This window comes from Talaromyces amestolkiae (genome assembly GCF_001896365.1).
Source record: "Talaromyces amestolkiae strain CIB chromosome Unknown scaffold8.1, whole genome shotgun sequence".
NCBI classification, from domain to species: Eukaryota; Fungi; Ascomycota; class Eurotiomycetes; order Eurotiales; family Trichocomaceae; genus Talaromyces; species Talaromyces amestolkiae.
The window spans coordinates 802,012-828,237 of NW_024468044.1; the positions used below are offsets into that span (position 1 = coordinate 802,012).

Genomic DNA, 26,226 nt, shown 5'->3' on the forward strand with positions numbered 1-26,226 from the left:
GATAGATATTCTCGATCTCAGCTCGGACTGCTAGGGGGTGTATAAAAGGTAGCGACTCCCTCTCGTACCTCGCTACCCACTTGTTCTCTCCTTTCTATCCTCATTTCAGAGATCAACAGAATTGCCATCGTGTGAAGTAACATCAGCTCTCAATCATGGTGCGATCCCTTTTTGTGCCATTGGCGCTCTCCGCTTTTGTCAATACCGCTCTTGCAGCACCTGCTACAAGCTATGCAACAGTAGAAGGCTTCGACTCAATCCCAAGTGGATGGGAGCAGGTAGCTGATGCAACTCCCACAAAGTTGTTGAACCTGCGTCTCTCTTTGGCCCCAGCCAACACAGACAATTTCCTGAATACTGTTCTCGGCCTCTCCACCCCAGGGCATGCATCGTACGGCGATTTCCTCTCGCCGGGGGCGCTCCAGGATCTGATAGCCCCAGCTTCTACTGCTTCTGATGCCGTCACATCATGGCTAGACCAATCCCTGTCTGCCAACGCGATCCAAAACAACGGAAACTGGTTAGCCTTGCAGCTATCAGTCGAGCAGGCGGAAAATTTGTTGCAGACCAAGTTTTATGATTACAAGAGTACGACGACCGGTGAAATCAGAACTCTAACGCTGGGGTACTCTGTTCCCACATCACTTACGGAATTCATCGAGACAATCCAACCGACAACCGATTTCAGTGAAGTCAGAGGCTTGCCGCAGATTCAGGCCTACGGACCCGATCTAAGCAACCTCACCACAGAAGCAACTTCGTCGGAGTGCAACACGCAAATTACTCCAGCCTGCCTTCAATCTCTCTATGGTCTACCTACCGCGAGTGTGAGCAATTCGAGTCCTGGAATTGCAGTCCCCGGATTTATAAACGAGTACGCCAATTACAATGACTTGAGTCTCTTCCTAAAGCAGTTTCGCCCCGATTTGAACCCACCTCCTTCGTTTACGGTAGAGTCTGTCGATGGAGGATTGAATGATCAGAGCCAGCCCGGTGTCGAAGCTAATCTTGACATCCAATACACCGTTGGTTTAGCCAATGGAATCGAAACTACCTTCATATCTTCGGGGCTGTCTACTGTTCAGGGCTTCCTCGACGTCATATCCTATGTTGCCAATCTCCCAACTCCACCTACGGTCCTGTCCTTGTCCTATGGATTCGACGAGAACACGTTGGGTACTAGCAATGCGAACAGCATATGCAATGCCTTTGCTCAACTCGGTGCTCGCGGTGTATCCGTTATTGTTGCTAGTGGTGATGGTGGAGTTGCTGGCAGCAGGCCGAGCAACTCTTGCACTACATTTGTCCCGACATTCCCAGCTTCCTGCCCTTACATCACTTCCGTCGGTGCCACCGCGGGAGTCCCCGAAACTGGATCGACACTTTCCGCTGGTGGATTTTCGAATCTCTTCAGTCGCCCTGTTTACCAGGAACTAGCAGTTGAGGCTTATCTGATCGGCCTACAATCTGAATATAGTGGTCGATTTAATACCAATGGCCGAGGCTATCCCGATGTTGCAGCACAGGGGGAGAGAATCGTCATAGAGTTAAGCGGTAGTGGTACTTTGGTTGATGGAACTAGGTATGAAGCTATTTTGGACTACAATACTCGTTGTAATAAGACTAACCTAGACGACAGCGCTTCTGCTCCAATCTTTGCTTCGACTATTGCGCTCCTCAACTCTCAGAGACTTGTGCCTTTGGGTTTCTTGAATCCATGGCTCTATCTCGAAAGCGCTGTCTTGAACGATATTACTACCGGTAGTAACCCCGGATGCAGCACCAGCGGCTTCCCAGCTGCTGCAGGGTGGGATCCTGTCACTGGTCTTGGAACGCCCAACTTTGGAAAAATGCAGCTTCTGATCTAGCTGGCCAGTGGACCACCGGCTTGTGAATACCCATTCTTACTATCACGTCAGCCCCACGAAGTTCGAGTAGAGCTTCTATTGTTAATACATAATATCATACAACAGTTTACTGACAACAATCAATAACTGACCTAATGTCAAATTGCTGTGTTGCTGTCCAGTCATTTAGCAATCAAATCAGAGTGACTTAATCAGTCGCTGTCTGCGAATACCTATTAGTGCCGTATTAATGCTCGCAAGTATATGTAATATAGCTCATGACAATGTAGAGTGGTCTGGGAAGATATCTTGACATGAACCAATCAGAATGCAATATGCCATTTGATGCACTAATCCTCTTCTGGTAAGGTCAACTTTCAATCTGATGATCTCCGGAGTTATCCATGTCAAACCGATCAATTCACGAAAAGCACTCTCTTGATCAAGAGAAATATCTCATTGACAAAATGCCGAGTTCCTGCAGAGATATTCGTGAGTCTTCCCAAACACTTCCCAATCACTTCACCAGTCATACCCGCCGAGCATCAACCTAGACTATCATATACCCTAAAACATTCTGCTTTGAAATCAGACTAACATTTTCTCGTTTACTACGACAGGAGCTGCGCTGGCGCAATGTCTCCAAGAATCAGACTGCATAATGGTGCAACGAAACTCGCCAAACGACTGCCTCCGACCGCCATTGTCAGATGACCTCCCCGTCCGATGTCAGCAGTTGAGCAAAGCTCTTTCGGACTGCAAGTACGTCCCACCGCCCCCCTCTTCTTTCGTGCAACGTCATTTCCATGAGACTAATATGTTCGTTGTTACATAGGCGAGGTCTAGTCGACATGCGCAAACGCTTCCGCGGCAATGCGCCCATCTCCGTGTCGCGCGAAATCGAAGGAGGAGGCGGGAGCAGCCAATCCTCCACACAGGCGCCGCAGCAATTGTATGCAGGGAAACCGGCGTATACGTCTGTCAAAGAGATTAGTGGTAATGAGGTGCAGATGGATCCTGAGAAGACCAGAGGCCTATGAACGAACATTTGTTTGGCGCATGAACAGCGCCTCCTGGTTTGATGTATTGCATGGGATGGAGTTTTTGTCCGTATTTTGTGTATCATATTGTGTATACTGTTTGGAATTGGATGCGGTGATATCCATGTCTATATATAGCTCTACTCTGGATTGCTTACAATCATCATTGTTTCTATAGTAGCTTGTAGAGTATACTCGATTCAACGAAATGAACAGCATTCATATTGCAGTATAATATACATTCATGATATTCTGAAAAAAAGCACGGCACAATGTAAGCCATGCACGAAGGAACTCAATTTACCTTTTCATAAACCCAGCTCAAGCCTTTCTTTGATATATAACACGTTTCGCGCCTTTCTATTTGATCTTCTTCGCCTCCGTGGTCGGCACTGGAGCCGAATAAAGCCACACAAGCACAAAGGCAACGAAGCCACCAATGACGGCCCAAAGTCCTGCAATCCATACCCATCCACCGGTAATCTCCCAGCTTCGTGGGTACTCGTCGTGCGCAAAGTGGCGAACTGTAACTTCGTGCTTTTCTTCGATGTTGGTTAGGAATGGGCGGAGGTAGTTGACGCGAAATGAGAAGATGCCATGTTGGTCGGGGGTGGTGAATGTGACGCTGAAAATGGTGCTGTTCTCAGTGGTGGATTGAGGCAGCAATCTCAAACGGTGGAAGGGTGACAACATGCTGAATTCGAGTTGAAGTTCGTCGTTGGCGGGGACCTTGTATGGCACCCATTTGTCGAACTCATATTCGGAGAGTTCAATGTTGAAGGTCTATTACCCATGAGCCATGTCCTAAAGATCCTAATTGCTAGAAGGCAGACTTACCACGTCGTTCTTGATACGATAGATAGTCGGGTTGACCTCGCCCTCGATATTTCCAAACTCATCACTGAGATAATGCTCAACCTTTCCAACCTTCAAGACACCAAGTTCCTTGAATGTCCAGCCAGTAAGCTGCTTGGCAAATTGCCTGTTTGCAGCTGTAACTGCCGACTTGGACTTGGGAGACTTGACAGACGCAGCAAACCACTTGTCCTCAAGAGCCTCCGCAGATCCGAGAACAGTGAAGCGAGCAGAGTTCCTCGCCTGCAATGCCGATACCAATGCCAATTGCGAGCCAGTCGCAAAACTGTCCTCGACGGAAAGAGAGTCATCCTTGGCGTTGTAGCTATAAGCGGTTTCGGGAGCTCGGAGAATAGGAGCGAGGAGCGGGCTGGCATTTCCAAGGGATTGTCCCACTGGGCGGGGGAGGGCTAGGACACCTTCACCGGAGAAGTAGCGTTTCACATCTGATCTCACGGGATCGGGGAGGGGCAAGAGGAGGACATCGTGCTTTTCGGCGGCGGAGATGGTGTCGTAGTTGAAGTGGTCAACCACAATTGATGAACGGTCAGGCGAGATGTGTAGGTCTAGCTCCAGAAGGAGAGAGCTGATGGAGCTAGGGGTGGCAGACTTGCCGGAGAGGGCGAGGAGGACATTGCCCTCATCGTTGAGGAAGTCGAGTAGAAGCTTGGGTGTCAGTGCGGGACCAAGACCTACGCTGTTGATCAGCTATTATCTTCTCTCTATATAGTTTGTCACTGACCCTTCGATTTTGACGGGAGAAGAATAAGGTGGTCGTATGCTTTTTCCCCATGTGCAAATAACGACAACTGGTCGCTCTTGGGAGACTCGAATGTAATGTCGTATCCGCGGCCTGCCAAAACACAGATTAGTGTGCAATTCGTATTTCCAAAGACGCAACATAGGGATCAAAATGATAGAAGTATATAAATACCTTCTAAATCAGCCCATAAGTTCGAATATAAGCTTTTGTCCTCCTCCAAAACGACGAGCAAGCGGGATCCTGAGCTGCTCAATGCATGTACGCAAGCTCCCCAGATGCCAAGTAACAGAAAAGAAAGAAACGACCTCATCTTGAACCGGGCTCCGCTCGAGGCGGGCTGAAAATTGAATGAATATGTAGGAATGTCTAATTGAGTAGAGAAATCAAGACAACAACACAGAAATCGAAGGTTGGCAGTTGCGACAATAGAAATGGCATGGGGTGCGTAAGTCATAGATCGGGCGACGTGTTGCTCCGGAGTGCCAAGACTGGATGTGCTCCACCCGTTAGAGTTAGCGGCATTGCGAGAATAACCTCATCTTTGATCTCACTTGCCAATTTAATACTCACAACCCGCGCGACCACCTTTCTCCCTCTCTGCAATCGCCAAAAGAGAGCTAGCCTAGTCGGAACAGTAGCTGTGCACTGTTTTATTGTTCGACGACCCCGAAATACTCCAATTGAACGTCCCATCCATCCGTCTTTTCACACATCCAGCCATCCGCAACCATGTCGGCCCCTCAATTCTGGTCCACGCCCTTGCGATACCTCCGCTGGGCCTCGCACGAGAAGCCCGCTATTTTCTACTCCATTGTCCTCGGCTCGCTTGGTCCTGTCTGCCTTGTCGCCATACCGCCTGTCCGTCGCTACTTTGGCGATGTTGACCCCGAGAAGATTCCGCTTTCATATCCCGGTTCGTTTTGCCTACATGTGCATTGAAACTTGACTGCGGGGTTGGTTTGAGCTAATTACCTTCTGTGATGTAGTCCCCAAGGGTCCCCGTGTGATCCCCAAAGGCTTCGATGACGAGTAGATATATTTACACCCGCGATATGGATGATTGGGACTGGATTAAATCGCCGACTATCATACCGTGATTTGAAATTGTCGGGAATGGAGAGGAAACCCCAAGGGCGACAGCGAGTGTCCCTTGAGCTCCAAGAAAGGTTCATATGACCAGGAACGTTTCATAAGTGGTATTCTCAAAACGGTAAAGGAGTTGATATTGTACATATAGAAGTGGATTAATTCTACGCATACAACTTATTTTCTTGTGTTGAAGTGATGCTTTTGATCATTCTCACTGAGCATAGGCTAATAATCTTTAACAGTAATAAGTAGTGCGTAACTTCAATGGAATCATAGGGAAATGAAACGAGAACTGCGAAATGATTGAGAAACTGAAATTGTTTGAGAAAGTTAATGATATACGTATGCTCAGCAGATTTGATATGAAGTTTCATAAATCTCAACATTTCATGGTCTCATTCTTCACACATCCACCTGACCATCCGGTCGATGGATTTCAGTCCCATAGACTGAGATGTCAGAAACATCCGACGGAATTCCCCCTTCCACTACCACCATTTCGTCCCCATCATCTTTCAGATATGAGGGCTCAAGCCTCGCAAGATCTGTCCTGTTCCATGGGAGATCATGATCCATCACTTGAGTACAAAGTAAATGGTTCACCTGCAGGCCATCCTTAAGATCCAGCAGTGTTCGGTTCACAGTCAAGCATTTGGCGTATTTGCGCACTTCAAACTTCATCTGGCGAACCTTGTCGTACAGTATTGTCCGTGCCTTTTTGGACATGGGGCAGGTATTGTGGAAACAGGCGTAGTCTTGCGCAACGAGGTATGTTGTTCCTCCTTCGTGAATTGCATGATATAGCTCCGCGCCTCCGTCAGGTCCATCTCGACCTCGACGTTCCATGCCGGTCACCTGGAAGAACCATTGGCGGTGGATGTTGAGTGCCATCCACATGTAAACGTCATTCGCATAATTGGCTCGCGAGGTAGCAGAAGCTGATCCGACGTTTCGCCAAAGTACCTGTGGATGATGTCCGAGGATCCGTATCTCAACTGCTCCCTTGATCTTGTAGAGCTCTGCGGCTTTCTGCTCGCAAATGGCCCGGAAATGCGGGTTCATGTTCCGTTTTTCAGCGTTTGTAAGGGAGTTCCATTTTCCCACAACGTGTATGACTGCATCCTTGAAGATAGCAGGAGACCGAACCCTGATAGCTAGATTGCCCCAAAGAATCGGCAGTGCCAGTATTGCGCGGTAAAGTAGCTGCCCATGGCGCATCAACGAATTGTCGATGTGAGCACGTACTGCTGCAGCGGCGCCCACACTTTCTGCAGCATCCATCAGATGCACGGCTTTCTCAAGCACGGTCTGGAGAGATGATCCGCTAAGGTCGGGATCCAGGTTGTAGAATGCGCGAAACAAGTTTTTCCATGCCTCGGGTGCATATGCTGGCAATTTGGCGTTGTAGACGTTTTCGAGCATGGAATGACAGTCTGTGTCGCCCGTCGTCCGGCCATATTTATCGACTTCCTATTTGATCATCAGCATCTAGCAAGTCCTTTAGAAGCACATAATATGCTGTGCAAACGTAGTTGAAAAGTGCGCATACCTCTCGGCGGAAGGCTCCAGTCTGATGGCGCTCGGAGGGCCTCAGAACCAGTTTGTAGCGGGTAAAGCGGCCACTGTTTACAGCGGCTTTGATTAGATTGGCGGCATTGGCCGGTGCCACCAATTGGCCAAAATGATGGGGTGCGCAACGCCGGAGGACGTCGGAGTGTAATTGGTAGATCTCGGTAGGAGGAATGACGACCATAACGTCGCCATTGTGGAAGTTGGGGAACTCCGAAGGCGCATGGAGGTTCTCTCGGGAGCTCAATTCGGCCATTTTGAGGCTTTGTTTGGTGAATAGTGTTGTAGATAGAGAGATGGGTGAAAGGAGGAAAGAAGGAAAGAAGAAAAGATGAGAGAGGGTAGAGGATTTATGGGAGGATGTGTAAGGGAAAGACGAGAGGATAAGTGAAAGTGTGGTTGAGGGATATGAGAGGGTAGAGAGGAGGGTAGGTGAGCTAGCAGGATAATATTTGAAGTAAAGGAGATTGGGGGTGCTCCTTATCAAGATGAACAGGGCATATGATGAGATTTGAAGAAGAGAACTGAAGGAGTAAGCTGGGCACCTGATCGAGATGAGATATGGAGTAGAATAAGAACGAAGGGATGAAAGAGAACGATGGGACCTGGAGATATGAATGAAGATGGAATGGAGGGAGTGACTGAGTCAAAAAGTTGACTTCAATATGAGAAGTAAGCTCCGGGTAAGCATCACAAAGCTTTAATTTCCTTGGTTGAAGGATAAAATGAAGGATAAAATGAAGGATAAAATGAAGGATAAAATGAAGGATAAGAGATATTAAAGATCAAGATGTGAAGGTGATCTAAGATGTGGTTAGATTGGAAAGTGTCAATTGTAATGTATCAAACAGTTGAAACGCCTGTAATGCATGTATCTACAACATCGAACCCCAGTGGTCCTGTATGAAGCAACACGGAAACAAAAGGTCTTCAAAGCTCCTGGCAGATGCAACCAACAGGCATACCGAGGGATATTCCAGACGAATGAAGAAGGCGACTTTCAAGGAAGCGCTCGACCAATCCAAGTACCAAATCTCTGTACAGCAACAGGAACGATTTTAACAAGATCCCAGAAAGGTAAAAGAAAAACTCCACGCAAAATCATCAGACAATAGCAACAAAGACCACCGCCTTTTCGTAATCCAATCATCCAATTAGAGGTGGCTCACAGTCAACTTCATCATGACCGCAAATCCGTCGTACTTTCGTCATTATTCCTGGCAAGTCCCATCCGTCGGGTAGCTCCTGAGCCGCGATTCATACATCACCAGTCTACCCCCAAAGCAAATTGACTCCAATGACACCATGCATTTTTCCACCTAGGAAATCGCATTTTAAAACATTCTTTCCTGAAAGATAATAGAAAATATCGCTTCAGTCGGGCCATTAATCCGTGAGTTCCAAGAGCATCCTGCGGGAAATAATGGCACATTCCTATATCCAGACCGCACCGAACCCATCTATTCGGAGAAGAGTTCTCCATTTAACGGGGTCTCCGATGAGGATCCCTGTTCTGCTGTGGGCGACTGGCTCCTGTCCTGTGGTCATACGCAGCTTCTGGAGTGTATCTGGGATCCATTCCTAAACGGGCATCCGAAGGTGCGGTGGCAGCAGGGTAGCCCATTCCAGTTGTGACGGGAGAGTACTCAGGCTCATTATCATAACCAGCTCCTGGATATCGGGGTGCGGCATTTCCTCTCTCATATCCATAGCTGGGATTGCTACTGTAGGTGTAAGAAGGCTGATGGGCATCCGGTGCCGAAATAGGGGGTTGACCTTGACCTGGGCCTGAAAAAGGATTTTGTTGTGGAGGTGAAGCATAGGGGTTCTGGTTATATCCAGGAGACTGTGAAGTAGAGTATGAAGGCGTTGCGTATGGCTGACCTTGGGGTGCGCCATATTGCGTTTGCTGCGCGTATGGATCGACGTAGGGAGCAGGCGCAGCGGCATACGATGGTGGTGATGGGCCAGCCTGTGAACGGAGCTCGTGGGTTGGCGAAACATAGCTCCCTGAAAGCTCGTTAGGGCTTCGGGACCTACGTACATCTTGAACATAAGTACCTCTAGAATAACCCATATTAGCCCGTCGTTCCACTTCTTGTTCCCATCGAGCAGAATCGGCTTTCAAGTCGGCAATCATTTCCTGCGGACAAGCATGTCAGTACGTATTCATTGCAAGACTCAGATTGAAGACCAAAAGACATACTGAGGTGAGGTTCCGGTAAGCTCGTATTAAGTAGCCTGAGCGGCCCTACACGAGATGGTCAGTACCCTAATTATTGATGACATTATCATCTACGTAGCGTTGAGGATTGATAACGAACTTGATGTGTTCCAGGTTTTACGAGAGCATCATTTCCCAGGTATCTGCAGATGTCGGCTTGGATGACTTCTCGGCTGATCCCATCTCCCGGGATAAAGTATTCATTGTGGCGCTCCGGGCGCTCATAAGCTCGTCCAGTCATGGTGTCCAAAGAAGGGCTTAGAAAGAGAATAATAGAAAAGCCAACGGCAATTATAGAGATATCCTTGGTGTTATCGCGAAGATCAATTATCCAGGAAATGAAATTTGGCGGGGTTTTTGAGTCCTGGGTAAGTCCTGTGGGCAATCCTGGTGTTGATAATGATGGCAACAGAAGAATCCGTGGAGAAATCCAGGCAATCAGATAATCCGTGGACTAGTCAAGCGTATGGACACACACAGTCTCAGAGAAAACTTAATCCAGAGAATCCAGGGAGTTCAAGACGGTTTCCTCAATCCAGGACTTTGAAAGTGGGCGACGGTGGCCTAATCAAGAAGAGTGACCAAGTAAATGACTGGTCTGTTACAGGTCCGGCTGAGCAAGTCCACGAGCAAGTAATGAGCAATTTGTTGCAGTCTGGCACATTAACCGAGACAGTAAAATAAAGAAGCAAGGTGTTGAATGGCGCAACAAGCGAAAGATCTTCCTGGATGAAATCCTTTGCGGGCAGACGGCCGTGTGATCCTGTGGAGCGAAGAATCTGTTTGTTTTCCTCTTTCTCCTTCAAGGGAAGGCGGGTCTATTCCACCTTTGATGGGGATACGTTGATGGCCGATGAGGAAGGGCCGGGGTGTGAGTAAGGGGAAGAAGAAAGAAGAGGGAGAGAAGAGAAGAAGAGAAGAAGCGACAGCGAGGATCAAGATAAGGAAGGAAGGAAACGGGGAAGAGCGAACGAAGGTGGGCGGGCAAGGGAAGGAGGGGCGAAGGATTGTTAGGAAGGCGCGAAGGTTGTGGGCGGCTGCTGTGGATTCGCCGCCCGGTTGGCTCTTTCCCTCTTGTTGGGCTGGCTTTGGGCTACGACGCATGTACCACCGTCCACCGACTTTGCTGGTGCCACGACTCTACCTTTATTTACATTCCATGTATGTGCTGCTACATTATTGCTTCAAATTTACTTGTTGATGTTGATCCTGTTCTTTGTTTGTCTCCCCGACTACGGTTCCAGATTCAACACGCTGCGCGGTTGCGAAATTGAATCGAAGTGCGCCATGATCGTAAGACGAGAAGAAGTGTTCTCCCAGTGATTGGCCGATGAACTTGCATTGGGAAGGAATACTACCTTATACCTAGCCCTATCCTGGATTTCAGGATCTTCCATGGTCCCAGTGACCAGTGAGACGGGATCTGCCACAATCTGGATTGGTCGTTTCTTCATCTTGAAGACTCACGAGTCTAGTTCACGACAAGCATTCGCCACTAAGGCACATAAGGACCGGTCGACGCCCACATCCCCGACATGGAGAATCTTTCACATCCACAGTGATGCAAGCTGATGGCGGCTCACTGTATCCAGTTTGGGCCGCTTGTGCTAAGATTTCTGCTTCACGATGGGAGATTAGAGTTTGTATCAATGGATACAGTCGGATTGACGCGCGATGATGAGGTCAGACAACAAGTGACAAGGCTATGGTCGAAATGTCTGGAAGCGAGGCAAGACTGTTGCTGGTTGTTGGGCCGTAATGCGTGGCTTTGGGCATCGACGAGGCTGTTTGGGCCAAAGTGGCCAACTCATAACCGGCTAGGACGAATGCAGTATGGCACATTTTATACGCCATTTACTATTATCCAATGATGCAGATTACGCATTTCGTACCAAACATGTACGCGGTGCCATTTCGATGCCTGCAAAACCTCAGCCCAATTACACCAGCATTGAGGATACTACGTAGTATGTATGCAAGTGATGAAACTCCAGAATGCATTCCTCGCCGAATCGCCGTGGGTCGACAAACACAACAAACAAATCACGGTTGCAGGTCACGGGACTGGCGACGGACCGGCCCGAATTATAAGCCAAGGTTACCGTTACTCGCTGTGATTGGATGTCTCTTTCTAGACAAAGCAATCTGCCTGATATCTTACAAGATCTTCCATGTCCATGGGAATTGCTTGATTCTTCTTCTGAGACTAGGTTTTTTCAATGCAGTCCTTCTCTCAGCCTTTAGCTGCCATCAATATGCTTGAAGCTGGTATGCACGGTCCCCTTGCTACTAGATCTGGCTGAGATACACGCAATTGGGAGCCTGTCGCTTCTTACTGCATTGGTACCTGGGTACCTGGGTACTTTGTACAGGTTACGGGGAGAATTAAATAGGAATGGACTGGGGAATGTGAAAATGGCCGTGACTGCTTTATTTGTACTCGGTATATCTAGGTTTTGAAAGCACCGGTGAAAGCTGCGTCCGGATCGACCTAATAAGGACGGTCCACTACCTTGCATGTTCTACAAACGACTGAAACTCAATATCATGGCTTGCAAAGTGAAGGGTCATCCATATTTGGCTGCACTTTGGCTGCACTTTGGCTGCACTTCGGCGAACCAGGACAAACCCTTCTCCTCAGAGTGAGTCAAATACGGATTCTCTTCTGCGCGCATGACTCCCAGGTGAAGAAGAGTCCGTGCATTGGGCGTGTCTCATATGTAGTGGTGTTTTCACCGCCAGTATATATGCGCCGCCCAACATGATACATGCATCTCCCTTTTCCATTTCAGCATATGCCAGAGTCTCTGCCTTGGGCCACTGCCATCTGTGTTAACAATGTTTCTCATCTAGATTTTTGACAGATCAAATCCTTCTGCAGCAGGTTGAAAGAACGATTTCTTACGCTTTGTCCTAAAACCGATGACCAAGACCCAGTAATACTATGTCGAGTTATGCGGGCCATGTTATCTGTGGGAACATCGAAATTGTCCTCAAGTCTCGTCCACCATCCTCGTTGCGTTGCAACTGGTAAGCCGTGATTTTCTAATTATGCCTGTTTTAGTGATGGTTCGATGCGGACAATTGCCGGTACTCCGCAAGAACTTGGCCAACCATTTGTATGAAGGGATTAGGTGAATTGCCTTGCATGATATGTGACCAAACGGCAAGAAGATGTCCTGGAAGATTGCCCGTAGGGGTAGTTCTGTCAAATGGGCAATCATCGACCGTCGACAAACCCTCATAAACAACCTCGCGTATCCATTCAACGAGTTCCCTTTCAAGCTCTGGATGACACATATGTCAGTAATGAAAAGACGCAAAGTAGGTACTGTATGGGAAGGGCTATGGCTGCAAATGGCGAAGAATTAGTTGAAGAGGGACAGACAGACCTGTCAGGGGAGCGCTATGAGATGTTTCGTGGACTTGAAGGAGCCATTTTTCAAGGAAGACGGCGCAATCAAGCCCACACAGCGTAGCTTCAACATTCCACAGGGATAACTGATTGTGTTTCAAGTATTGGATGCCAAGATTGACGAGGGTAGCGAGGAAATTCGTTGCATGATGCGCTGCTAGAAGAGAGCTCCATTCGCGCCGCACAGGCGGAGATGTATGAAGCACTTGGGCAACCTCGCTAGGTTCCCATGTATAGAGCTTCCTCATTCTAGTAACAGCGAAATATTTCTGAACAAACGCTGGACTTAAGAGAGCGCTTGATGTAAAGGGCAAAGGTCCGTTCGGATCCAGAGGTTCTAGGTTGGACTCAGGCGTCTTTCGCCATAATAAGACCCATCTCTGCAGCGCACATCTATATAAAGTAAACATGTACAACCATTAGTCAGGGGAAGTCGCACTTGGGCTTAGAATCTATCCAGGTATTCTGGTGTGGTTTGGGTGTTACTCACTCAAAAAGGGGTTGATAGTGCTGTGATATATCTTCTGAAATTGATCTCCGTGCCCAGAGTCCCCTTTGTAATAGCCCATGTATCAATACATAGTTTGCCACTAGAGAGGTGTTAGGAAGAAAATGATCCGCTTGACAGTCAGGGGAAAGCAGAATTTCTAATGTATCTTGAAACCGTCGAGGTTGATGGAGGTTGTTCTGTCGCAGTAATCTCCAGGCATCTTCATTCGGTGCTGTCCACTCCTCGCACGGGCACGGCAGCACCAGATTGATCTCGTCGCACCAAACGCTGGGCGGCACATCAAAGGCAATACTTTGAGTGCTCAGGAAACAAAAAGCCAGAAGTTTGGTACGTCTTGCAGATTCCTGTTGCGACCACTCTCGCCAGCCAAGGCTATGCGAAATCTCCCTGCTTTCCTCCAAGTCACTTAAACGCAGAGACTGTCCAAGCAAGCTCTGCATGATAGGTGCTTCGTTCCGAAGATCTAGATCGCTTTGCCATGTGGCAAAATGCGCAAGGCAGAGGAGACAGCACATTTCATCAATCGATCCTTGTCTCAGCGTGCTATGTGTACTCGACGAAGATAACATTCGCCTATTTTCATGTCGTGCGTTGTTATTGCGGTTGGCGAATAGAAGTGCCTTTGAATAATTAAATAGCATGGTGGCCGATTTACTTTCAAACCTATCTAGAGCTCCAAGAGCCATCATGGCGAAACACAGTTCAGGTGGGCACAATCCGAGTTTGAAGGTCGGTGGATGTGTGAAAGGAGATTGGGTGTAGAATCCGGTGAAGTAACCAGCAAGGTAGCGAGTCAACGCCTTACATGAAGGTAATTTGGGGTTGGGGTGTTCTTTCTCTACCTGCCGCAGCGAAAGAACAAGTCTAGAACGCTCGGAATCTGTTACGGTAGGATTCGTAAAATGTGGAATAATCTGGGTATCTGTAAGAGGTTATAAGGCGCTACCGACTGCGTCTAGATTAAAGCAATTAAGCTCACCTAGAGATATATGGGGAAACGGAAACAAAATTGGGGGACGGTAGATCGGTGGCCCATGTTTGACAGATTCGGGCGCAGCGAGCTGACCAAGACTGTTTCCTGCTTCTTTTGAATAAGCTTCAAACCTAAGACGGCACTTTCAGGCAGAGGTAGCCCACTCACCGTCATTTTGTAGTGATTGCCTCGCGGAACCTGAATGACTTTCAGCTGACAGAGGTATACTGCTCAGTCCCGTCAGAATAGTGAGCAAGATATTACGGGGCTTGGAATCTACAGAGCGAAGGAAGAGGTGCAAGTGGTTTACCCTGAAGCTTGCTGATTGCTGGCGAGACAGTCCAAAGAACTGGGCGATTGATGGTTAACAGATCTGGGTGCCGTTATAGAGTTATACCAGCCATGGGGTCCATCATTCAAAGTTTCAGATTGCGAACGAGCTTGAATACGGGTCGAGGGTTCGGGGTGATCCAAAATTTGCATATTTGTATCCTCGTGGGCCGAATGATGCGAGATACGCTCATGCCGGCGTAAAAGGTCACGGCGCGAGAACAATGCGCCGCAGTGGCAGGAGAAGGGTTTCTCATTGGTATCCATAAAATCGAAATTGAAGCGAAGATAAATTAGATCCTGGAGATATGGTGTACTAACGCCGTCTTGTATGACGTTGCAGATGCTCTAGCCTGCGAAAAGTTCTCTGGCAGTATCTGCAAGAGTAGTTCCTCTCATCAAGTGCGGCGGACATGATGGGCTCGTCCATCACGATGCACCTCAATGCTCAGCAGCAAATTTCGGCTCTCGGTTACCGCCCACACTCTCGAGAAAGCATAAAACTGAAAAGATCAGACTTGGAGCTTGAAATCAGCCAAGGAAGAGGTGAGTGGTTGATTAGGAAGAGGTAGTCACGTTCAGACTTTAGATGTCGCCGTCTTACTTTTTCATCCTGGTATTTGCACTGTTGGCATAAAATAGTCATGTGATCTACTACTTGTATTGTCATATGAGTTACGTGTTTTCAGCAAACCATCAAGTGCATTTGTAGTACCACATATATCTTGTACGGGATTGTTACCAAGAGATACCCTTTTTGGTTAAGCGGTATTTTGCTCTGATGAGTTACACTTACAATTCGCGGATGAGGAAGAATTGAGAAAGTGTCTTCTTCCTGAAGGGGTTTGACCATTTCACTCCCACATTTAGTTCTTGTGTGCGAAAGAAGAGCTGATATGGACTTTCATACATACATCTATCATCTACGGTCGTGCAAGAATCTCCACGAGACCTATCCTACCCAAAAACAGAGATTGGTACCTTGATCGCCCATCAGTTCTCAGGCATGGTCTTACAAGTGAACAAAAAGACCCGTTAGTCAGAAATCTTAATGCACACTTTTCCGACGTGAGATCCCGACATCAGGTATTCGTAGGCCTTGGAAGCATCCTCAGCAGAAAAGCCGAATTCCTTCTCCACGGGAAGGCGAAGGCCCTTACGAGCAACAAATCTCACAAGGTCCTGTAGAAGTTGAGTGGAGCCAACAACAACACCGCGTACAACGGCACCTTTACTGAGAGCAAGACTAGCAACGTCGGGCATCTCCTTGGCCTGGGAAAGAAAACCAATAACAGATACATTGCCACCCATCTTGATAGAGTTGATGCTCTCAGCAATAGTGCCAGATCCGCCGTTCTCCAGGACATAGTCGACACCCTCGCCATTAGTAAGGCGCAGAACTTCCTTTGACCACTTCGGGTGCGTCTTATAGTTGACACCATAGTCGAAACCAAACTTAGACTTGACAGCGTTCAACTTCTCATCACTAGAAGATGTGATAATAGTGATGCAGCCGGCTGCCTTTGCCAAGAGGAGACCGGTAACAGACACACCGCCGGTTCCTGTATAGAGAGCGGAGTTATAAGTAGGTGATCGACATACATATATGAGTAAAAGCTAAATAACTTTCTTACCTAGTGCCAGGACGACCTGACCGGGCTTTAGGGGGGTAAGGGCGTAGAGGGCATTCCATACGGTCACACCGGAGCAGACAAGGGTAGACCACTCAGAAAAACTCTGGGGTGAAGATTCGGGGAGTTTCACAGCGGCGGCAGCGGGAGTTGTGAAATATTCACGTAGAACTCCATCGACTGGGCCGCCGTGGCCATTCAGCCAGTCCATCTGCTGGCCGTAGAGATTGGTAGGGTCAAAAGTGCTGATGACGCGGTCGCCCTTGGACAAGTTCTTTACGCCTTCTCCGACTGCGACGACTACACCGGCAGCGTCAGAGCAAGGTACAACATTGTCCTTGACAGGGAATGGGTAGCCCGAAGTAGCAACCCCAATATCACGGTAGTTCAAGGACACCGAATGAACCTTGACCAAGACTTCGTGTTTGGCGGGTATGGGAACCTCCTCCTTGAAGGCCTTCAAGTTGTGTATGGAGTTCCGCGGGCCGTGGATGCGGATAACAGTCTGAGTCTGGGACATGATTATCGGTTTAGAGTGCGAGACAAGCTGGGTTGACGAATTTGAACGCAACGCTGACGGCCAGGGCGGACTTCTCTAACATATACATACCTATATATCACAGTCCAGGCTGGAACATCCAACAATTTATGCAATACTCAGTGGTSGAGCCATAGTGATCGGAAGATGCTGATTCAGTAGAATATCAATGATAAATACATACGAAATTCACCGTCGTCACTCTGATGCATAATCCCCAAACCCCACTTCTCCAAACCTCTCGCCGATTCTCCAAATTTATCGTCTCCTTGTAGAAGGGTTTGTTGGAGAGTTTTGCAACGCATTCCAGCGACGGCAGAAAAAGCTCGGCGCATGGCCATCCCAAGCAGTACTGTAATTGCACAGTCCCATAATTTGGTGGCGATGTTGAGTCGGTTGACGAACGTTAGAAGTCATACCTTACCTGAACGTATTTAGTAATCCCTGATGAGCCATGGACTAACTATGAGCATTCGTCCAATGATGATGCCTTTACGAGACAATTGAAGTCCATTTTAAAAAACGGCTGCAAAGATCCGACACGAGAAACTGGCGCAAGGCCTTTCCCCGAATTTGGAGAATCTTAGAAAGAGCGATGATTAAGCAAGTTAATATTCGCACGGTGGGTAAAAGTGGGTCAATCGCCAAAATGCCGCGTCAGGTCGAACTTGACGCGACTCAATCAACCGTCATGACTACATGTTTATTTCCTGATGAGTAATTCCATTTCAACGAGATACGACGAAATGCAAAGCGCCATAGTATGTCGCGGTCTCCCTCTCCACCGGCAATCCTTCAATCGTCGCCGAGCACTTCGATGAAGTCATCCCGCTATACCTTCCGCCATCTTCATCTTCTTCGCCAGAACTCTCCATCGAGCCCTTTACGAGTCATCGCACATATCGATCTCGATGMCTTCTACGCTCAGTGTGAAATGGTTCGCCTGGGAACCCCGCGCGACACACCTCTAGCTGTTCAACAGTGGGACTCGCTCATTGCTATCAACTACGCCGCGCGACCTTTTGGGGTAACCCGCATGCTATCGGCCATCGAAGCGAAGAAGAGATGTCCAGAATTAGTGCTGCAACATGTCGCGACCTTTCGAGAAGGCGAAGGAGGCAAATGGGCATATCGTGATGACGCTTCGTATAACATCAAGACCGACAAGGTGTCTCTGGATCCTTATCGCGCACAATCGCGCAGGATCTTGAGTACGATCAAGGAAGAGGTCTCGCGGCAAAGAGATGAGATCATTAGTTCCAAGGATGTACCGCTGGAATTTCAGGCGGCGAGAATTGAGAAGGCGTCCGTCGATGAGGTCTTTATTGATCTATCATCGCTAGTATATGCCGTGCTCTACCAACGATATCCTGAACTGAGAAGAACGCCGACAGCATCTGACAAAACTACATCGCTGCCCACTCCACCGACAACAGCACTGGAATGGTTTCCAGAAGACGGATTGGTCGATCTAGATGAAGAGGAAACAGAAGAAGATGATCCTGACTGGGACGATGTTGCCATGTTGATTGGCGCTGAGATCACACGTTCCATCCGCGCAGCCGTCTGGGATAAACTCAGTTACACATGCTCTGCTGGGATCGCTCGCAACAAAATGATGTCCAAACTAGGAAGCGCACAAAACAAGCCCAACAAACAAACCATCATTCGCAATCGCGCCATTCAGAAGTTTCTTGCAGGGTTCCAGTTTACCAAGATTCGATGGCTAGGAGGAAAGCTAGGGGAACGAATAAGTGCCGAGTTTGGAACAGAGCAGGTCAAGGAACTGCTGAACGTATCTCTTGACCAGTTCAAAGCTAAATTGGATGACGACACTGCCGTTTGGGTGTACAATATCATCCGCGGGACAGATGACAGTGAGGTCAACCCGAGGACACAAATCAAATCTATGCTCTCAGCCAAATCCTTCCGGCCTAGTATCAACTCGACGGATCAGGCACGGAAATGGCTGCGGATTTTCGCAGCAGATCTGTATAACCGATTAGTGGAAGATGGTTTATTGGAAAACAAACGGCGGCCAACGACGCTTAGTCTACATCATCGAATGGGTGCACAGGTACATTCAAAGTCTACGCCGATTCCTGGTGGGAAGATGGTTACGGAGGATATTCTCTATGAACTTTCGAGTAACTTGTTAAATCAAGTTATTGCAGAGGCACGGGCATGGCCATGCGCAAATTTGTCAGTTAATGTGACTGGGTTTGAGGAGGGTCCCGTCAACAATAGAGCTATTGATAGCTTTTTTACTTCGGGGCAGAGTAGGCCATCAGCTGAACCATCATTTCCGAAGAAGGTAGCCGAACCGGCAGATGATGCAGAAAGAGCGGCCAAGGTGAGAAAAGTAGCAGTCAAGGGAATTGGGTCTTTTTTCAAAAGGGACTCGCCGTCGTTAGTCAGTTCTGAAAACGACAAGGATAGTGATGATCGCTCTCCGCCATTATTTTCGACTCCAGACATTGTGCTTATGAAGAATCCAGAGGATGATACGAACACCGTACAAGAAATAGATAAGGATATCTCCGCTCAGCATGGCACATTCACATGCCCTCGATGCAATGAACAAGTACCAGAAGACCAACGTGAAGAACACGACGACTGGCATTTCGCTAAAGACCTCGAAGCTCAAGAGGTACGCGCAGATCAGACATCGCGAAATATCGCCGAGCAATCATCGAGACGCACAGCGTCAGATCGCAAGAAGACGGGACCAGGTCGACCGCGGGTATCTGGGACGAAGACGGAGAAGGCAGAGAAGGGGCAGAAACGACTCTTCTTTGGATAGCAGTGTTAGCGATAGAGTTGTTTGTATGTAAGCATATGGTGGAGTTAATGATACCCTTTTCTTTCCTCAATGGATCTATACTTTATTAGTATAGTGTAGATTGTGGCGCACGTCAACCTCGCTAGTAAACATTCTTTATCTACTGTAATCACGGCAGGTGGGGKTGTGATATGACATCAGTCAACACCAGGCCACAACATGTAATTATCTTCATCTTCTGCACTTACCCTTGACTTCACTTTATCCATATTGTTTATTGTTCTACCGGTATCTCTGTTCTTTTTGTATTTCGTTCTTTTGCAGCGACTCGTTTCATGATTGTTGCGCATATTCCGATTTCGAGTAATTTGACTTCTGTTTATGCCTCAGTATATCCAAAACGACAGTACAGATCGATCTGGCAGTTTTGGATACTTCGTCCTATTCGTCCATCTGATCCTGTGAGGCTAGTACAATGTCTCGCCGACCTCCCCCCGACGATGTCTATGAAAAAGACAATTTCTACGAAGAAGTCGACCGCAGGCGACGTAGCAAAGACGACCGCTACTTCGATCCCGACTTTGGTGTCCGACGACGTCGCTTGACACGCTCTCCACCTGCAGTCCGCGAAATCGATGAACGAGTCCGGGTCCGCCGTCGCGACAGTTCTGCGCCTGATTTCATTCGTGATCGTGATCGTGACCGGTTCCTACCTCCACGAGATGAGGACGTTATCTCCCCGCGACGTCGTGAGAGAGAGCGTCTGGACGATTTGAGGTTACAACGAGAGACGGAAGAGCTTTACATCCGACGTGGGACGCCGCCAATATCTCGCCATCGGCCAAGGAGAGTTTCGAGGGACGAAGTCATACTTGATGAAGGCGATGAGATTGATGATTATCGAAGGAAGCCACGAGAGAAAGAGAAGATAATCTTCGAGGAGCGAAGGGAGTCTTCGCGCCCTCCTCGTGAGGAAGATGAGCGCGACGAAGTTGTTATTCGCCGGCGCGATCGATCATTGCCACCTCGCCGAATGAGAGAAGATGAGGAGGATATCATTATCGAAAAGGACAAGAAGCGCATTAACGCGCGTGAGGAACTTGACGACGAAAAGATTGTTTTCCGCCATCGTGATCGTCCACGACGTGAAGACGATTTTGACCGCGAAAGAATCGCCCGGCATAGGCGCTCGATGCCGCCACTTGAAGACTTTCGAGCTGAAGAAGAGGAGGTTGTTATTCGTCACAAGCATGATTCTCCAGGTCCCCGTCGTCGACATCGTCATCGGGATGAGAGACATCTACCAGATGAAGATGAGCGAGAGGAAATTATCATCCGAGAGCGAGAGCGAGATCGACGGAAGCAAGAAGAAATCGAAATTCGCCGAGAGGAAAGGTCTCCTCCTGGACGACGACGAGATGACGATATTGATGATATTCTCATTCGTCGCCGGAGTCGCTCTATTCCACCATTAAGGGATGACGATCGGGACGAAATTATAATAAAGCGTAAAAACCGGTCGTCGCCGCGGAGGGAAAATGATCGCGAAGAAGTCATCATACGCGAGCGAGATCGCTCCGCTCCACGAAGAGACGACGATCTGGATGAGATTCGTATCAAGCACAAAGATCGATCATCGCCTCGACGCGAAGACAACCGTGAAGAAATAGTCATTCGCGATCGCTCCGCTCCACGGAGAGAAGAGGATGACCGGGAGGAGATACGAGTCCGTCACCGTCATCATTCTTCGCACCACAGAGATGATGATTTGGATGATGTAGTAATCCGACGGCGATCAGCCCCTGCACTTGACGATGATGATGATCGCGAAGAAGTCGTTATACGGAAGAACAAGCGCGGAAGAAGAAAGTCAATTAGTCGTGACATTGAGGAAGATGAGCTCATTGTGGATGATGATGACCGAGGGAGAGATCGTATTGAGTTCCGCCATGTTCATAGTCCACATCGCAGCCCGCGTCGTTCTCCTTCCCAAAACAGAGGAAAAGAAGAGATCATAATCAGAGAAAATGACAAACGAAAACCAAATGAAGCAAGCAGGGAAGTTATTATACGTAAAGAGGAATCATCGTCTTCAGAGTCATCACGTGAACCCTCTATTGTTCGCAAGCCGCCCATTCTTCAGGAAGTCATTACCCATCATCGCCATATTGATAGTAAGCTGACCCAATCACCCCAACGCATTAATACTAACAGGGAAAGGCTACGAGGTCATTCCACCAGTGCGACGAGACAGTCCTGAAGCGGAATCAGTTTCTGACGAAGTGGACGTAATCGATATAAAGCGAAGGTAAGCCAGTCGACTTGCCAATGACTTTGTTCACGGCTAATTCTCTTCTAGAGGCGACAAACACGGGCGGCCGTATGAAGAAGAGATTATCATCGACAAGGGAAAAGAAAGAAGCCTATCTCCGCGCGGACGGCCTCCAATTTCCGAGCCCGAGAATGAGTTAATCATCACACGCACCAAATCCGGCGATCATGGAGTCGAGAAAGAAATCGAAATCCGAGAACGAGAGCGCGACAAAGAAATCAGAGATCTGGAGCTTGAGAGGGAAATAATTATCCGCGAGCGAGAACGCAGAGAAGAAATAGAGTCAATTCCCGAGGCTAAGGAGGGAGTCCGCGTCCATAAACGATATACCGACACCAGAAGGAAACGCGATAAACTATGGACTGAAATTTCGAAAGATCTCGTTGTCCGAGAAGCGCTGGAGCGGGCGGGATACGAATTTGACGAAACGGAGAATTTCTACTACGTATTTGACTACCTTCGCTATGTAAGTCTTCCTGAAATTTTCATCGTACCCCTCTAATTCTATCTCAGGACGACGTCGAAAGGCTCGTCGACATGAGCGAGGATATACGTCAGTTCCGCCGCGAACGAATCCGAGGCATGCGGCGTGAGCGCGAGAGACTTCCGCCGCTGCCCGTGATTCCTGGTCCACCTCCTATTCCAGCACGGCCGCCATTGATGTTAGAAAGGGCGCCGTTTCGGGAGCCTTATCCTTGGGAAGAGCGCGAGCGGTATCGTGAGCGAGATGTAATTATTGAAGAGGGGCGACGGCCGAGACGATATCGAGAGATTTAATCTGCCTATTATGCACGACAGTAACAGCGACAACAGCGACGATAATGATGAGGTATGATAGATATGATGTCATGAATTGTTCTTCTTCTTTCTCTATCCATTTCTTTTACTTAGCTTTACTCAGTTTCTGTATATTTCAGTGCATTCTTACGAATTACTACAACGGATTCACCGTACATCTAATGTAGCACTCAACCACGGATGTTCTCGCCACAGTCCCAAGGTCTGGTCAGGTACCCGGGCCCAGAGCCACCGCCTGATCGTTCCCTAGTATGGCTTTGTGGATACCATGGAAGAGTAATGGTAGGTAATTGCCTGTTTGGGAATGCTTGGTATTTCTTCACCTTTGATAGGTATATCACAACTCCTTCTTTGAGCATGCATAGGTATGGCTTTGTCAGTCAGTTCTTCAAATGGTGAGCACACCTGTTACTTAACATAAGTGTATATCAAGCAGCTGAGGCTCTGACAGCTTCATTCAATAGATTACTGTCTACAGATATAGAAGCTCAACCCAAACAATTGTCATGAGACCATCTATATACACCGATCCATATATGTACAGTACGACCACCCAGTCATGTCGAACAGCCAACAGCTCAAGACTCACACATCATCCGCATCAGCGTCCGGATAAAGCGTCCCGGCAAATTGATCATTCTCGCCTTGTAGCCACGGCTCGGCTGGCAACTCATCTACAGAAAGTTCCGCAACGCCCTGGTACAATTCATCACCACCGAAAAACGACATATCGCCTCGAAGCAGGTCTCCCGATCGTACGCTATGCAAATTGCACTTTTTGCATTCAATCACATACTTCTTCACCTTACGCTCCTGCGCGCCGACGCCGGTCGCAGATCCATCGACGCTACCATCAGCATCATAGCCGTCATCGTCGTCAGTATTGTTCTCGCCTTCCTCGCGAATCAAAGCATTATACGCGCATCCGCAAACCTGACACGTGCTCAACTCCTGTACCCGCTGGACACAGTCCTCGAATGCCGCGGTCTGAGCCTGTAAGTAGCTGATGTTCTTCATAAGCTCTTGGGTACGGTGGGAGTTGACTATATAGAAGTTAAAATTGTCTCGGTGCGCTTGCTTGAGTTCTGCGCGGATATCGTTGTGTTTCTTGGCCGCTTTCTGGAGCAAAATAGCGGCGAATTCGGGGTTTAGGTCTGATCGCGCAAAGTCGTGGCTGTCGATGATCTCTGTGAAGTGGTCGGATGCTGTTTCTATTATAACATCGCGCAGCGTCTCGGCGTCTTGTTCCTTTTCAGCAGCAGCTGTGGATGCTGGCGACGGCGTCGTCGTCTCAAAGGCCTCCTTAGCAACCGCCAAAAACCCCTTAGCGGACCACAGGGTCTTTTTGAGAAGCGTCTTGGTCTTCTCAATGGCCTTCCTCTTGAGAACTTTTATCATATAGTAGTCTGCGATAGCATGAACCCCCAACTGCAGCGAGAAGGCGTCAAAAAAGTCATTTGCCGCGGTTTCATCGTCCGGTCCCCATTCGTTGCGCTCTGATGCCGATACCGACGGCGATGACGGCTGGTAGGCGTTGAGGCTGATGTTAGAAATTCCAGCTTCGAGGGACTGAATGTTAGCATCGAGATTGGAGCGGCATCGCTCAAAGAGTGGATGGAAATCATCGCCGCAGTTGCTGTCCACATCCTCTGCTTCGTCCCCTGCGTCGGCAGATTCGCCGTTGGTAGTTGGGTTGACGAATTCGGGCTTGCCCTGGTCGTAGTCTCCCGTGTACAGAAACTCAACCATGCGGCGGACAGTCTGGGCGTCGAATTCTTTGATTTGAATGATATTCTCGACCCCTTCCTACGCACTGTTAGCCAAACCAGTCAACATACTATAAAGAGTCTAAATTAATACCTTCCAAGGTTCCTGGCAAGCCTTCTCCAACACAACCGACTGCGTCAACACCACTGCCTTGTGCACCGGAAATGTCTCGCCATCGCACTCCAGCGTCAAATCACTATATTTCGAATTCATCATCAATCCCGCCATAAGTTCTGCCAATCGCTCGGCAATCCACCAATTAGCGTGCTCGAAAAAGACAGAATTGATAATTCTTTGCGTTTTGTATGTGTCTCTGTCCTCCATGATGATTGATTGCTTGTGCAGACTTTTGTATACTCGTTTGCTGGTTCGTGTACAGTTGATATTGTCGAGGATTTCCGTACGGATTGGATTGTTTCAGTCATTGATTCTATACAAAGTGCCAGAAAAACAAAGCGAATCGATTGATAGAGCACGCTTTTGTTGTCTTGACGCTGAACGTCTGCTCGTTGTTGTACTTAGGTATATGATGACTCAGAGTTTCGGCTGAAAAGCTGACGGCTTTGTTTCTTGCGTCTCTTCATTGTCTTTCTTTCTATTGACTTTTGGAATGTCAAATGATACCATGGCATTATAGCCTTATAAGCTATGGAACTGAGTTAATCTTCGGTATAAAGTTCCCTTCCATCGACGCATGGGGGACGAACCCTAAACCCTACCGACATTAATTACCCGATCGGGCGATAAGCCCTAGAACGTTGGCGATGACAAAAGCATTTTTTTTATTTGTTTCTCAAGGTTAACGAAACACCGTAGCGACCTAGATTAACTCCCTGTAATCGATGGGAATTATCATCCTGTCTGTATTCATGACGCTCTATGTGCCAGTTCAACTTGATGCATCTCGCCATCAGGTCGTAAGTAATCGACATGGCAAACAATTCAATACAATCGTCATAACGCCACTATAAGATTCACTGCCACTTCACGGACTCAACTTCATATGTCCCAACAGGCTCCTATGCAGTCTAAATATTTAAACAGACCTCCAAAACAGCCTCGGAGATAAGTCTCGCCACAATGCATGTGAGCCCGTGAGGTATAAGACGTCCACTAACGGCCAGGATACGAATTTAGATTTGTACTGCATCCAATGCAGTGCTTCGGATGTGGCTAATATTTTTTTTTTTTTTKAAAAATGGATCAACTGATGTACTACGTAGTATATTATCAGTATTAATGATCCAGGAAGTAATCAAAATTCGAGACATGCAGATCGTGCTGATTGGCTGGGTTCCGCTGCTTTTTCGCTGAGTGGATGGATGCGATTTGGAGGGAGAAACTCAATCGGAAATTTGATACGAGGGATACGTCAATCAAGTTGGCGATGTTACCTCATCTCGGCCTCAAGGATGTATATAATCATGGATTACGAATTTGTTTTGAGAACGCTGGATCCAGAACACTGCAGTCATCAATTCGTTATGTCACGACACTCATGTTGAAGACTTGACGTGGTCGAAGACCCGTAGCAAACCATCGTATACCGAGCACCTGTCGATCACACAGGTATCCGCTTGAGACACTGGAGTGTCTGAGCGTTGCTCGCACAACTATCATATCATGCTACAATGCAATTGCAACCCTTTCGAGCCGTGGTAGTAGACTGGATGACCGTTCTTTTTCAATAGTGGACAGTCATCGGTTGGCTCTTGGATGGCGCGTACTAGCCTTATCGCCTGGCACCTCAGAGGCGATGTCG

General features: G+C 48.1%; 10 protein-coding genes across 10 annotated transcripts; 5 read left to right on the forward strand and 5 right to left on the reverse strand.

Annotated features, from left to right (window-relative positions):
* Positions 1 to 155: 155 nt before the first annotated feature.
* Positions 156 to 1,868, forward strand: BHQ10_004829 (uncharacterized protein; the record flags this gene model as incomplete). Its single annotated transcript, XM_040877237.1, has 2 exons — positions 156 to 1,582; positions 1,640 to 1,868. 2 exons carry the CDS (start codon positions 156 to 158, stop codon positions 1,866 to 1,868), a joined length of 1,656 nt encoding a protein of 551 aa, XP_040733333.1.
* A 640-nt stretch (positions 1,869 to 2,508) lies between these two features.
* Positions 2,509 to 2,887, forward strand: BHQ10_004830 (uncharacterized protein; the record flags this gene model as incomplete). Its single annotated transcript, XM_040877239.1, has 2 exons — positions 2,509 to 2,609; positions 2,683 to 2,887. The coding sequence occupies 2 exons, from the start codon at positions 2,509 to 2,511 to the stop codon at positions 2,885 to 2,887; spliced, it is 306 nt and encodes a 101-aa protein (XP_040733334.1).
* A 360-nt stretch (positions 2,888 to 3,247) lies between these two features.
* BHQ10_004831 (uncharacterized protein) lies at positions 3,248 to 4,815 on the reverse strand (the record flags this gene model as incomplete). The annotated part of the gene is made up of 4 exons (XM_040877240.1): positions 3,248 to 3,670; positions 3,725 to 4,434; positions 4,485 to 4,595; positions 4,677 to 4,815. The coding sequence occupies 4 exons, from the start codon at positions 4,813 to 4,815 to the stop codon at positions 3,248 to 3,250; spliced, it is 1,383 nt and encodes a 460-aa protein (XP_040733335.1).
* Positions 4,816 to 5,234: 419 nt separating this feature from the next.
* Positions 5,235 to 5,538, forward strand: BHQ10_004832 (uncharacterized protein; the record flags this gene model as incomplete). The annotated part of the gene is made up of 2 exons (XM_040877241.1): positions 5,235 to 5,418; positions 5,492 to 5,538. The coding sequence occupies 2 exons, from the start codon at positions 5,235 to 5,237 to the stop codon at positions 5,536 to 5,538; spliced, it is 231 nt and encodes a 76-aa protein (XP_040733336.1).
* Positions 5,539 to 5,996: 458 nt separating this feature from the next.
* Positions 5,997 to 7,419, reverse strand: BHQ10_004833 (uncharacterized protein; the record flags this gene model as incomplete). Its single annotated transcript, XM_040877242.1, has 2 exons — positions 5,997 to 7,064; positions 7,144 to 7,419. 2 exons carry the CDS (start codon positions 7,417 to 7,419, stop codon positions 5,997 to 5,999), a joined length of 1,344 nt encoding a protein of 447 aa, XP_040733337.1.
* A 1,227-nt stretch (positions 7,420 to 8,646) lies between these two features.
* Positions 8,647 to 9,628, reverse strand: BHQ10_004834 (uncharacterized protein; the record flags this gene model as incomplete). Its single annotated transcript, XM_040877243.1, has 4 exons — positions 8,647 to 9,173; positions 9,225 to 9,306; positions 9,370 to 9,414; positions 9,488 to 9,628. 4 exons carry the CDS (start codon positions 9,626 to 9,628, stop codon positions 8,647 to 8,649), a joined length of 795 nt encoding a protein of 264 aa, XP_040733338.1.
* Positions 9,629 to 15,651: 6,023 nt separating this feature from the next.
* On the reverse strand, positions 15,652 to 16,767 carry BHQ10_004835 (uncharacterized protein; the record flags this gene model as incomplete). The annotated part of the gene is made up of 2 exons (XM_040877244.1): positions 15,652 to 16,178; positions 16,251 to 16,767. 2 exons carry the CDS (start codon positions 16,765 to 16,767, stop codon positions 15,652 to 15,654), a joined length of 1,044 nt encoding a protein of 347 aa, XP_040733339.1.
* Positions 16,768 to 17,602: 835 nt separating this feature from the next.
* On the forward strand, positions 17,603 to 19,588 carry BHQ10_004836 (uncharacterized protein; the record flags this gene model as incomplete). Its single annotated transcript, XM_040877245.1, has 1 exon — positions 17,603 to 19,588. One exon carries the CDS (start codon positions 17,603 to 17,605, stop codon positions 19,586 to 19,588), a length of 1,986 nt encoding a protein of 661 aa, XP_040733340.1.
* A 454-nt stretch (positions 19,589 to 20,042) lies between these two features.
* BHQ10_004837 (uncharacterized protein) lies at positions 20,043 to 22,676 on the forward strand (the record flags this gene model as incomplete). The annotated part of the gene is made up of 4 exons (XM_040877246.1): positions 20,043 to 21,741; positions 21,788 to 21,875; positions 21,927 to 22,365; positions 22,413 to 22,676. 4 exons carry the CDS (start codon positions 20,043 to 20,045, stop codon positions 22,674 to 22,676), a joined length of 2,490 nt encoding a protein of 829 aa, XP_040733341.1.
* A 606-nt stretch (positions 22,677 to 23,282) lies between these two features.
* On the reverse strand, positions 23,283 to 24,788 carry BHQ10_004838 (uncharacterized protein; the record flags this gene model as incomplete). Its single annotated transcript, XM_040877247.1, has 2 exons — positions 23,283 to 24,503; positions 24,558 to 24,788. The coding sequence occupies 2 exons, from the start codon at positions 24,786 to 24,788 to the stop codon at positions 23,283 to 23,285; spliced, it is 1,452 nt and encodes a 483-aa protein (XP_040733342.1).
* Positions 24,789 to 26,226: the final 1,438 nt, after the last annotated feature.